Below are 13578 nucleotides of genomic sequence, written 5' to 3'. Positions count from 1 at the left end.
TATTTCCAATGCAACCCCTTTCCACCCATAAGATCACACACAAAAATTAGCAGAAAGTTCTTCAAAAGGGTGAAAATTGATGATTTGATTAATCATTATTAGCTCACCGGGGCCCTTCGGGCCCCATGTGAGCTTATGCCATCACTTGGCGTCCATCGTCGTCTGTCGTCGTAAACTTTTTAAAAAATCTTCTCCTCTGAAACTACTGGGCCAAATACCTTCAAACTTTAACTTAATGTTCCTTAGGGTATCTAGTTTATAAATTGTATCCGAAGTTTTGATCCTACGACAAACATGGCCGCCATGGCTAAAAATAGAACATAAGGGTCAAATGCAGTTTTTGGCTTATATCTCAAAAACTAAATCTTTTAGAGCAAATGTGACATGGGGTAAAATTGTTTAATTGGTCAAGATCTATCGGCCCTGAAATTTTCAGATGAATCAAACAACCCATTGTTGGGTTGCTGCCACCGAATTGGTAGTTTTAACAAAATTTTGCAGTTTTTTGTTATTATTTTGAATATTATTATAGATATATATATAAACTGTAAGCAGCAATAATGGTCAGCAAAGTAAGATCTACAAAAAAGTTAATATGACAAAAATTGTCAATTGACCCCTTAAGGAGTTATTGCCCTTTAAAGACAATTTTACACAATTTGTTCAAGTTTGCTAACATTTTAAAATCTTCTCCTCTGAAATACAGGTGAGCGATTCAGGCTCTTGAGAGCCTCTTGTTACTACATACTATTTATATGCAGATGATACTACTGTTGACCTCTATTGCCCTTTGATTTGAACTGGATGATATTGTCATTATCATTAGACTGGTCATGATATGAAAATTATTGAATAAGTTGACTATCTTGCATATGAGAGTGCATCACACATGGATTTACTTTTCATTTCATTTACAAAAATTGCACATGCTTTAATTCTGCAATAATGCACAAGTGATTTTCTCCATGAAATATTTGTCATTGTTTAAATAAAATTTCTGTACCTTTAACTGGAACTATCCCAGGCTGATTTTCATTTAAAAGCTGAAAAAGAACTTTGATGACCTGACTGTGGTTCTTCTTCAGCAGTTAGTTAAAATTTCTGTTGAACAGATTGATTTGATAAAACAAAATGCAATTTGGTCAGAATTTTCAATGAACTGCAATGGATGGACAGCAACACTTAAAATCAAATCACTGTAAATAAAGGACTTTATGCTTTTGATACTAACTTTATCATGGTGAAGTATCAGGCTTATCCTTCAGATTCTCGTGGTATTCACTGTGATAAAGTAAACATTAAAAACTAAATATCCTTTATTCTATATTTATTACTCTTCTTTATCAGTAAGGGATATTAACTCCATTTTAAAAAAGGCATAACAAATATTAGAGAATGATGTAAAGATAACAAATGGTAATTAATACTTAATCAAAGTCTATGTTCGTTGGAACAAATCGTAAGATACAAATGATAAAATCTATGACATGGCCCATTTAATGTTGCTTTTCTTAAGTTCTTGCAATAAAAGTTTATTTTTTTATTTTAGGAGAACAACATATACAACAGAATAGCTCAATATAAGCCTATATTTGTAGAACCTAGAGGGAAAATGGACTTCCAAGATGTAAGTTTTAATAAGATGTGAAGAAATATGATTTTACAGTAAGAACTGTATGTAACCTCCATTTATATTTACATTTTATCAGGCACCAGAAAAGTTTCATACACAATATAATCAGTATCATTCTTTTTCATCATCTAAACTCTCCAACTGATAATCAACTCCAAAGTTAACATCAAAGATGGTTTTTCTTTGACTACTGGACTTTGGCTCCATTCCCTTAAAAGGTTGTCAGATCCATACAGCAGATTTAAACCCCCAACTAACAAAAATCCATAAAGACCTATGAATTATCATAAAGGTAAGGTTGAAGGAGAAGGAGAGATTTATTTATTAACTAACTATTTATCATAGATAGCACTATATCAGATTTTCTATATTCATGTACTTTCATTATCTTGCAAAAAATAACTCTTGTTTTTATGCCCCACCTAGGGGCATTATGTTTTTCGGTCTGTGCATCCATTTGTTCGTTCGTTCGTCAGTTTGTCAGTCCGTCTGTCCTGCTTCAGGTTAAAGTATTTGGTCAAGAAAGTTTTTGATGAAATTGAGGTCCAATCAACTTTAGACTTTGTACACATGTTCCCTATGATATGATCTTTCTAATTTTAATGCCAAATTAGAGTTTTGACCCCAATTTCACGGTCCACTGAACATAGAAAATGATAGTGCGAATGGGGCATCCATGTACTATGGACACATTCTTGTTACTTTTATTACAGCATGGCATTAACTAAAATTATAACATTGGTTGTCATTTCTGTTGTAGGCTATGTTTGAATTTTATGATAAAATAAATGACCCATCATTAAATGGAGCCATATTTGTTGCAGTATGCAGAGGAAAGGTAAGATGTCATAATAAAGTTACATGCTATGAATAAGATTTTCAAATATTCACACAATTCAAGTTTGAAGTTACTAAACAAATGTTCTTGTTATTTGACCTTTCAATCAGTTAAAAATTTAAAAATTTAACAAACTGTTATAGGATTTTGAATCAAGAAAATGTTACAAAATGTATTATTCTATGAACATTTTCAGTTTTGCTCAGAAGAGGATTTAGTTATTTATGACTTGATTGAGAAAATTTCTACCAGGTTAATTTTTACTTATAAGGTTAGTGAAGGATTAGACTTTGCTGATGAAAATGGTAGAGCTGTTGTGATAACTGGTCTCCCATATCCACCATATATGGATCCAAGAGTAGTTCTTAAAATGCAGTATTTAGATGAAGTTAAAAGAAGACCTAATATAAAGGTATCAAAATATTTTCCTTAAGGTCTTTTTTTTTATTTATGCCCCTTTGAAAAAATATTAATGATATGGATAATTAACATTATAAGTTCTCTAGTACCTACATTTTTCATTGAAGTTTCATGAAATCATTAGCAATATTGCAGACTAATTTGAAAATCAGCATAGATTGATTATTTTTGCAGCAATTAAGCCCCATAGATCTATAAGTTATATTGGAAATTCTCATAAATCATCAGGGATAAAGGACTGTATACAGTTGAAAAAGATATGTAACAATCAGAAACGTGTCTATTCCCCCAGACGTGTCCATATGACCTCACTGAACTGTAAAACATGTCTAGTTGCTAAAAAGCGTCATTGTGTGTCCTTTTTATGAACGCCCAATCATGTCCACTTTTAAAAAAAAATACGCCCAAACATATCCAATCCCCCAAACATGTCCATATCATGAGGCCAAAACGTCTCCCTCTTATGAACACACAATTGTGTCCATGATTTAAAAACACCCAAACTTGTCCACTGTTATTAAAGGTTGCATTTGTGTCAATTTTCACCTTTTAAAAAAAAACACTCAAATTCAGAGTTTAATGTTTTCATTTTCGTTTATTGATGACTGCAATTTATGATGAATATTTTATATTTTGCAAAACTATGTTTAATACATCTTTTTAAAATAGATTTATTATCTATACTATTTACCTGCATGATTAGTGCAAAGAAATGTGTTATTTTGGCGCAAATGAAATGTATTATTTTGGCGAAAATGAAATATAGTTTGTGGTGTAAATAAAAGATTTTTTGGGTGCAAATGAAATGCCAATTGGCGCAGAAGCAAAGCACTGCTTATTGTAATCACATATGTTGTTTAAATACAAATCCAATCAATATAATTACAGGAACATTAGTTTTGTTTTGTTTTTTTTTTGTAAAATTGTGACAGTAACTCTTTAAAAACCCAGACACCACTTTTGTAGAGAGCAGGCTATGTGATGCCCTCATATATTATTTAGATAGTTAGGCATTACTGAAGTAAATTAGTACAAAAGAATTCACTTAGTAAAGGACAAATTTAACTGTTCAAAACTAATTAATTGCAATTTTTATGTTTGTTCGAGATATGCATGACATTTGCTACTGGACATTAAGCAATCAACAGTCAAGAGTTTATTTATGTGTTGCAAATAAACTTGCAATCATGCTAAATATTAACAACTGGCGTTGAACAAACTTATTCTTATGAATTACCATTTAATCAATAGTTGAAGCACTGGGAAAATATTTTTGATTTCTTAAGTGTGATGTACCTCCATTTTAGATTTAAAACAATATTAATCATATTGATAAAAAATAAATAAAATCACTGCAAGTAAAAAATAAATATTTATTGTGCCATTCTTTTTCTTATCTGGTGTCTGTTGAATGCAGAAGTCAGGGATTTCATCTTACACGGTAGATAGTGTACCATGTCTTGGCCATTTGAGACGTTCTGGCGTTTTTAAAGTGGACAATATTAGAACTGTTTGGGGGTTGTGAAATCAGACATGTTTGGGTGATTTGAGATTTTAAGGACATGTTTGGGAGAAATAGACACGTTTTGGAGTGTTACAGATATTTTAGTCTCTTTCATAAATTTGTTAATGAAGGAAAGATTGGTTCCTCCTTATCAGTTCATTTGAAAAATCAAAAATATTCTTATTATAAGTTAAATTTTGGCATTGAGTTTCATTTGAGCAAGCTATACTGTTTGATGTCAATTTTCTGTTAACCAAATACTTATGGTAAAGCAATAGCTGACAGTACATCTTGATTAGTATCAAATTACAGCATTTAACAGGTAAAGAATGGTACAGACAGCAAGCCTCAAGAGCAGTAAATCAGGCTATTGGAAGAGTTATCCGACACAGACAAGATTTTGGTGCCATTTTACTCTGTGATACAAGGTATATTGTAAAAATGCTACATCTACATTCAAAATTATATTCTTTTAAAAATGACATGTTCAGATTTACAAACAACATTATGTTTTACAGCATAATAGCAAATAAATCATAAACTAAGGGAATACTGTTTACTATTTAATGAGGAGTGTATGTATGTATTAATGGATGTTTAAACCTTTACTTTGATTAGGCTTAAGAACAAGAATACAACCTTCCACAATCAAAGTAATCACACAACCATGAAGCCACTGAGATTTTAGTTGTACTAACAAACAGTGGATGGTTGTACTAACAATCAAACAGTGGATGGTTGTACCAACAATCAAGCAATGGTTGAATCTTCAAAAAAGGAAAAACATTTATCTAACAAAATGGAGTTCACAAGGAAACTGCAGGAAGACATGCCTTACCTAGAAACATCATTCTCACTCCTTTGCATCCTATTTTTGGTCTTTTCCCTAAATGCTGCATGCTAAGTGAAGAAGTACCAAATACCTATTTTCAAGTCTTTGGTTTGACCATGCCAAAATTTCCCCTATTATACAGATCTATATAAAATACCATTTGTTCTTTAAAAAACCACATCAAAACTACATTGTTAATTTTGTGGGGTTTTATAATACATGAGTTATTTTTTTAGAAGATTGCACACTAAAAATAGTGTAGTTGTGACTATTTTAAGATTGAAAAATACTAGGGACAACTTTTTAAAATGGTTTGTACAGTTCAAATAAGTATCTTAGTTTTTATTTTAGGTTTTCATCACCTGATTCAATAAGTCAGTTGCCAATCTGGGTGAGGCCAAATGTTCAAAAGTGTCAAAACTTTGGACAAGCACTAAAGGAAATAACAGTGTTCTTTAAAACTGCTGAACAGAAGGTAATTATTTTTTTTATAGAATAAAAATTTACTCATAAAATTTGATACTTGTTATATTATTAATGTCCAATATAATCTAAAATTGATCATAAAATAGTTGATGCAACTACTTGACAAACTTTACCTTATACTTATTTTTGTGAAATGCTAAGAGTGATGATCCAATAGACATATTTATACTTGTATGCAAATTTGTCTGCCATTACTTTAAATCATGTAAGTTCCAGTGAAATATTGCATCACAATTTTAAAAAATTGACATCATTATTAAAAAGTAATGGTTGCTTGACCTCAGAATGTTATTCCTAGACAGATCTGGAGTCATTCCAACACAATATTCAGCTAAATGCCAAAAGTGTAAATACATCTGTACATACCAAGCATGACTAGTAGAACTTCTAAGCATAAAATGTAATTTCTGTTAATTACAGATGCCTGCATCAAAGCCTAAGAAAAAGATTGGTATAAAAAATTCACCTGGAGCATATTTCCTTCCAACTATGTCAAGATCAGCTGGTCCTACAAATCTTGTCAAAGCTGGAAAAGTATCTGACCATGTTGCAAGTCTGAAACAATCCAAAGGTTAGGCCAATGTAATATTAGTTTAAAACATTCCAAAGGTAACCAATGTAACATAAGTCTGACACATTCCAAAGGTTGTTCTTATGTTATACAAGTCTGAAATATTCCAAAGGTTAGGCCAATGTAATATTAGTCTAAAACTTTCCAAAGGTAACCAATGTAACATAAGTCTGACACATTCCAAAGTTTAGGCCAATGTTATACAAGTCTGAAATATTCAAAAGGTTAGGCCAATGTTATATAAGTCTGAAACATTCCAAATGTTATGTCAATGTTACGTAAGTCTGAATTATTCCAAATGTTACGTCAATGCTACAAAAGTCTGAAATATTACTAAGGTTATGTCAATGCTACATAAGTCTGAAATATTCCAAAGGTTATGTCAATGTTACATAAGTCTGAAACATTCCAAAGGTTAGGTCAGCATAACATAAGTCTGAAACATTCCAAATGTAAGGCCAATGTTACTGAAGTAGTCATTCCAAAGGTTAAGTCAATGTAACAAAAGTATGAAACTTTCCAAAGGTTAGGTTAATGTTACATAGAAACTAGTAATAGGTCAACTATATTGGGTAATCAAGTCCACCTAACATTCAGACTTCACGAAAACTTTTTTCTCAGGTGGTCCTTGAAGAAAATCTGCTGGTCCTCAATATTACTTCTATCGCAAAATACCAAAATTGTGTCGGTCCTTTGCAAAATTTTGGTGGTCAAATCCGTTGGACCACTATGTGAACTCTATAACATGGTTTATCTGACATTCACCTCATTTTTAAGTATCATTATAATTACCATGATAATGTTAAGTTTATGTTATTAGTAAGACGTTAGTTAATCTTAAGGATTTTCAGCATGAAATTCAATCATAATCAGTAAAGTAGAAAAGACATTTCAACATGTGTACACTTGTTCTTCTTACATTCAGACTTCACGAAAACTTTTTTTACTCATCTGCTGGTCCTCAATATTATTTCTATTGCAAAATACCAAAATTGTGTCGATCCTTTGCAAAATTTTGGTGGTCAAATCCAAAACAACAGTGTGAGTAACTGTTAACAATTGATTTATAAATTTTATTTACTAAACTGTCAGGATTTAATTAACTACATGATTTAAAAAAAACCAACACAAAGTTTAATAGTGATACATTATATATGTGTGAAACAAGTTTGCTGTGTCAGTTGTTTTCTTTTCAGTTGTTATTTCACTCTGAAATATGAATGAATGAATGAATTTTATTTCTCATTAACTACAAATTACATAGTTACAGAGAATATATATATAAACAATTACATTAAATACTAAAGCACATGTGAACAATACAGACATAAAGTATTGAATTACAAACTAACCAGGAGGAGTGACCCTCACATTTATATTTTTTTATACATCTACATAGTTTTTCAAGAACAGTATAGGTTTTCGGGCTCATTAGTTGTTGAAATTTATATATATTTGGACAAAAAGTACAATAGCATGGTAACAACCTCTTTCTATCTTGATATAGTACATTACATGACATGATGACATGACATAATGGTATTAATCACCGATGTCTCTTGAAAAGGCAAGATGGCACAACCTATCATTATGGATATTAAGTACATTCTAACAAGGATTGTTAATTTTGAAAATGTATTATTTTGGTAGATAGCAGTAATAACTATGCTAAGTTAAGTATTCAGTATGAAGGAGGTAGCAAAACTTCATCTTCAACTCAGGAAATTAAAAGAGGATTACTTGGAGCATTAACAGACAGTGAGGTATGTTCAGGAGTTTCAGTGTTTGAACTTATAATTATTAATTTTTTGTCATTCCTGTTTTTGTTTCGCCTTGAAGGAGTCAAAATGCGAGACATAGGTATGCTGTTTTCAGCGGCAGCTTCAACAATGTATTAGTTTGTATTTAGGTCAGTTTATGGTGAACCACTAGTCGTATGGTCAATGATATTTGGTATGCAGTTGTATTAGCACTGACACATCTCATTTCCATGGAGATTATTTGGCCCCACCCACTCAGCCATGGTCTATTGAATTTGAAACTTTTGCTTAGATTACATGTATTATTTTGTGAAGGTCAGTTTAAGAGGAATCATTAGTGATAGGTCAATGATTATTGGTATACAGTTGTATAAACATTAGCACATCTCATTTCCATAGAGAATATTTGCTCCTTAACCCTCAGTCATGGTCTATTGACTTTGAACTTTTGCTTAGTTTACATGTATTAGTTTGTGATTAGGTCAGATTAAGGGGAACCATTAGTAGTAGATCAATGATATTTTGTATACAGATGTATTAGCATTTGCACATTTCATTTCCATGGAGATTATTTGGCCCAGCCCCTTCAGTCGTGGTCTATTGACTGAATAATTGCATAGTTTACATATTAAAATTTGTGATTAAATCAGTTTAAGATGAACCACTAAAGTTAAGTCAATGAAAGTCTCATTTCCATGGAGATTATATGGCCCCACCCCCTCAGCATGGTTCATTGACTTTGAAACTTTTTCATATAGTTTACAAGTTAATGCATGTATTGTAATTTTAATTTCAACATTTGCATTATTAAAATAACAAAAAGGCAAGACATATCTCTGTGTTAACAGTTTATTGGAAGCAAAGTCTGTGCCCTTTTCCAGCCTTAGTTCATTCTTTTCTTAAAGGAAACAACTATAGTAATATCTTAATTATCATACCAATAAAACCTTTTATTCAACAGTAATTGTACAGATTTTTTAGGATGCAAGACTTATCATTGATTAAGACCAAACTATATTGGAGGTTTCATATAAAGCCTGCTCTCCTCAAGTGCAGGAGGTCATGGGTTCAATCTCTGTTCCTGGTCAAACCAAAAACTTTAGAATTGATATTTGCTACTTCTCCTCTAAGCATGTGGGATTAAGAGCAATGTCTGGACGGCTTGGAGGTGAAAAAAATTGTGTAGTAGGATAAAATTGAGAATGGAAATGGGGAATGTGTCAAAGAGACAACAACCTGACCAATGAACAGAAAACAGCTGAAGGCCACCAATGGGTCTTCAACACAGCAAGAAAATCCCACACCTGGAGGATTTTTAACATTCTAGTTCACAAGGTAACAGTCATCAGGAAAACATGTTACCTTGTGAACTAGAATGTTAAAAATGTGACTCAGCATGTTGGACTAGCAGGAAGATTCTCTTATCCTATTAACCTGTTCACATCTGGAATATGCTTTTAATAAGTTTTATTGTTAATTTGCTATGGAGTTGTTTTAAACTTTAAACTCATCAAAATGTCTAATGTTCAAATATTTTAGGCATTTTATAAAATTTCAGAATAAAGTGCTAGAATTTGTTCTTAAAAAAATAGAATTTTAAAGAATTTTCAGCAGAGAATGTTGAATGAATATTAAGATATTGATTGCTTGTTTACTTAGATATACCCGGTATATGGAAAAGTATGATTTATATTTTTTTTAATTTGCAGTTGAAATTACACATATTTATTTTCAGTGTAAATCACCAGATAATGATAGTCAGGTAATATTTTTATTATTAGTAGTAGAAGTATGCTTTCACAAATGTCATAGAATATTGTAAAAGATCCTATTAGTTATCATTTAATTATTGAAATATATGGTCATTGAGATTTGTTTGTTAGAGGAGTAATGCCTACAACAATGGTTCTATTACCTTTTCTTTCAGATTCTATTAGTCACTGACTCTCCAATCTTTTGAAGTAACTACATGTTAATCCTTATATGAAATTAACAATTAATGCTGTAAGAATAAGAAAAAAACAGAGACAAATACAAAGTCCATGTTTTGATGTACCGGTAGGCAGTTGTACAGACTGAAATTATGATAATGTCAGGTTAATATTTCAGGGTTCACCATTTAGACTTCCACCAGATAAAATGGTCTACAAAAAGCAGGCTAGGAAGAAGATTACAATTAAGGTAATAACTAATTGCAGTTTAAGATATTTGAGAAGTGACATGATAAAAAGTTTGATACCTACAGACAATCTAAACATTTGTAATTTCTGCACACAAACAGAACAAATTCAGATCTTCGGACACCAACTTCCTGTTTTCCTATGCTTTGAATTATCAGTGGGTGTATGTTTAGCACAGCAACGTGTGCATACTTGTTGATAAAACTATACACAGTTGTAGAACATTACCTCAGAAATTGAATAACGGAATATAGTACTGGTCCTGCAATTTAAAAGGGAGATAATCAAAATTATTTACTTCAATATTTACAATATGTGGTAATAGTCTCATGCAAGTAGGGTAGGCTATCCTTTTGTGAGTTCACTCACAGTTCTAGTTTATACCTGGTTTATGTCATTTAAAGCTCTATTTCGTCCATGGTCTTATCAGTCTTTCATTTTCTAATTAGGTACCCCTTAAAAACTAATAACTGAATTTGGTAAAAATATTGCTCTTTTTTATCACAAATGTGGAGTTTGAATTTACAGTGAAATTTGATCTTTTAATTTCAGAAAAGAGGGGAAACAGATAGTAAGAGTTCTGCTGCTGACATTCTAGATGACATACCATCAACAGTAAAATCTAATCATTTACAAACAGCTGAGTCTTATATAGCTGAGGTTTGTGTATGGTCACACCACAATAGTCCATAAACTTACAAATCTCTCATTTGAAAGTTGGAGCCAAAAAAAAGAATTGACAAATCTGAATTATTTTTACAAGATTTATGGCATTGAGATTAATGGGACATCAATAAAATGTACCAAATGATAGTACTAAATCAATGTGAAGGAAAAAGGATAGAAGGACTTTTATGTTCTAAGTCATTAGCATTTCCAAATTGCCAAAAAATACATTACCACAGTAACATTTGATAAATTTTAAAGTTATAATTGTAACTTTTAAGAAAATATTTTTCCTGGTGTATTGTGATGAGATGATGTTGTACTTTTAATGCCAACATTGAAACTAACCATTGTATGAACAAAATGTCCCATGATGCCATAACTTTTTGTATGCATGAAGGAGATGTGGGGTTTACGTCAATGAGACAGTAACCAAATGACATGAATAACCAAAAAAACATCTAAAGGTCACTATACAGTCTTCAACAATAGACAGGTGTCTTCAAATTATCAAGCTCTTTTAGTCCATTCTAAAAACAAGTTCTGAATAAATCTGCAAACAAAAAATTCTCCAAATAACAAAAGCAATAAGATAAATCTGCAAACAAAAAATTCTCCAAATAACAATAGCAATAAGATATGACAACTACTAAAGAGGTTTGTTACTTTGGACAAGAACTTGAATATTGTTTTATCTTGTTTCATGAAGCAATTTTATATTTTACAAGCCATTATTGAAATTAGTTCATTTCTGTATAAACTTGTAATTACTAAGAGGCTTAAAAGGCTTTCTTGCATTTAACATTAGGAATTGATGCAAGACAAGCAATTCAGTCTCCTGGGAGCCTCTAGTCCCTTTTTTGCAGCTTTAGTAATGAAGTTAAGTGGGGAATGTTTCCTGCTTTTACTTAACATTTTTGTCCTTCTAGTAATTGTATTGAAATGAATAATTTATTCATATATTCTCCTTATTTTTTTATATTTAATTGAGTTACAGAAACATTTTTTTATTATGTGGCAAATTGGACTTAACTTTGTTTTCAGGTAAAAAGAGTGTTATATGGTGAAAGATACAAGATGTTTTCAAAGGCATTAGTAGATTATAAGAAGATTGGAGATTTTCAACAGTTGACTCCAGTTTTAGTTGGGGTTTTTACAGAAGACAGTCAGCTTTATCCTTTCTTTAGAGGTTTGTTAAAATATAACATTCAGCATTGAGTTCCTATGGATTCATTGGTCTCTAAAAGTGTGCTAACCTCAAGTGAGTAAGGTTGTGGATTCAATCCTATACTGGGCCAAACCAAAGACTTGAAAAAATGGTATATTCTGCTTCTCCACAAAGCATGCAGCATTTAGGAGAAAGAGAAGACTGGTTGGCTTGGTTTCTGGTTAATATGTCTGAGTAGGATGCTATTTCTGACTTTTGCATGTAAACTAGCATGTTATAAATCTGGCTCAGTATGTTGGTCTAGTACAAAGTAGGGTTCATATCCATTTCACATTAACATTAAATGTTTTCATCATGATATGCATGTAATATTTGCCTCTGAATGTTAAACATCAATCTATTTATACATTCCTTTACCTACCCAGTACATAAGACAATGATTTGGAATATATGAGGCTCTATGTGGTTACCAACCATTAGCAATATATTGACTTAAACTAGAGTATTTTGATAACATATTTAATCATCAAAATATTTATAATTTTGATACTGTTAACAAATTTGTCATAGGATATCATACACTATATATTGCTCTTTTTAACTCTTGTTTATTTATACACATACACCAAATCTCTTTCCAGACTTCAGAGAATGAACATACATGTACATTTTAATTTCGGCACCTTCATTAGACAAAAAAATGTGTACAATTGACAGACCAACCCTATTTTAATGTGCCAACCCTATGTCATTTTATCCGTTAATGAAATCAAAAGGAAAACACCCATATGCAATTTTATACAGATATAAGTATGCCCATGTTCACCAGAACACTTTACATGTAGGATCTCTGATGTTTGATGATAAGACAATTTGTACATGTGCAATGTTCTGCAAATAAACACATGTATTCTATATATATAATGCTAGACTATAAATTGAATATTTATTTTCATATTTAATTTTTAAAAGAAGTAATCTGACAAACACTTTCATGATTGTATGTTCCAATGTGTATTTACTTTGTTTTCAAATTCCTCTATTTGTTGTTGATAATTACAGGAAAACCCCTATTACCAATAATATTGTATCTGGTTGGTTAAAGCTTAGAAAAGAATTCCACCCTGACAAACGCCTGAGATAGGAGTGTCATTAAAATGTACATTTAAAGAATGAGTATAAAATTTAATATAAAATATGATCTGGGAAAGAGTGTGAAACTACATTTTATTAAAGATTATTTATATAGTAACTTTACATCCACATTGGAGGAGGTCTTGGTATTACTTTTATTTTCTTATTTATGACAAATTGTAGCAAATAACCAGACTTTTGTTTATTTAGCTTTGATATGAAAGCAAAATCCAATGCATTATTTTTTATACGCCCGTCAATTTTTGACGGGACATATTATGGTATACAAATGTCCAGTGTCCGTCCGTCTGTCTGTCCGGTGTAAACATGTCGCACCGTAACTTGAGAATGACTTATCCAAATTTCATGAAACTTCACATAGTTGT

The 13578-nt window shown here is 31.3% G+C and overlaps 1 protein-coding gene and 1 long non-coding RNA gene across 4 annotated transcripts in view; one reads left to right on the top strand and one right to left on the bottom strand.

Moving 5' to 3' along the window:
* The window catches only part of LOC127711450 (uncharacterized), a 344411-nt gene that overhangs the window by 96443 nt on the left and 234390 nt on the right, over positions 1–13578 (bottom strand). The gene's annotated exons all lie outside the window — the stretch shown is intronic.
* The window catches only part of LOC127711096 (regulator of telomere elongation helicase 1-like), a 46211-nt gene that overhangs the window by 26655 nt on the left and 5978 nt on the right, over positions 1–13578 (top strand). For both annotated transcript variants that reach the window (XM_052217056.1, XM_052217051.1), the window contains exons 21-31: positions 1550–1627; positions 2394–2471; positions 2743–2883; positions 4708–4823; positions 5579–5702; positions 6134–6284; positions 7935–8047; positions 9780–9806; positions 10154–10225; positions 10777–10884; positions 11935–12079. In XM_052217056.1, coding sequence (XP_052073016.1) covers positions 1550–1627; positions 2394–2471; positions 2743–2883; positions 4708–4823; positions 5579–5702; positions 6134–6284; positions 7935–8047; positions 9780–9806; positions 10154–10225; positions 10777–10884; positions 11935–12079 — 1153 coding nt within the window. The remainder of the gene's footprint in view (positions 1–1549; positions 1628–2393; positions 2472–2742; positions 2884–4707; positions 4824–5578; positions 5703–6133; positions 6285–7934; positions 8048–9779; positions 9807–10153; positions 10226–10776; positions 10885–11934; positions 12080–13578) is intronic.

This window comes from Mytilus californianus, unplaced genomic scaffold (genome assembly GCF_021869535.1).
Source record: "Mytilus californianus isolate M0D057914Y unplaced genomic scaffold, xbMytCali1.0.p SCAF_1, whole genome shotgun sequence".
Taxonomy (NCBI): Eukaryota; Metazoa; Mollusca; class Bivalvia; order Mytilida; family Mytilidae; genus Mytilus; species Mytilus californianus.
Note: the sequence above shows the minus strand (reverse complement) of the source record. Positions and strands in the feature narration are given on the sequence as shown.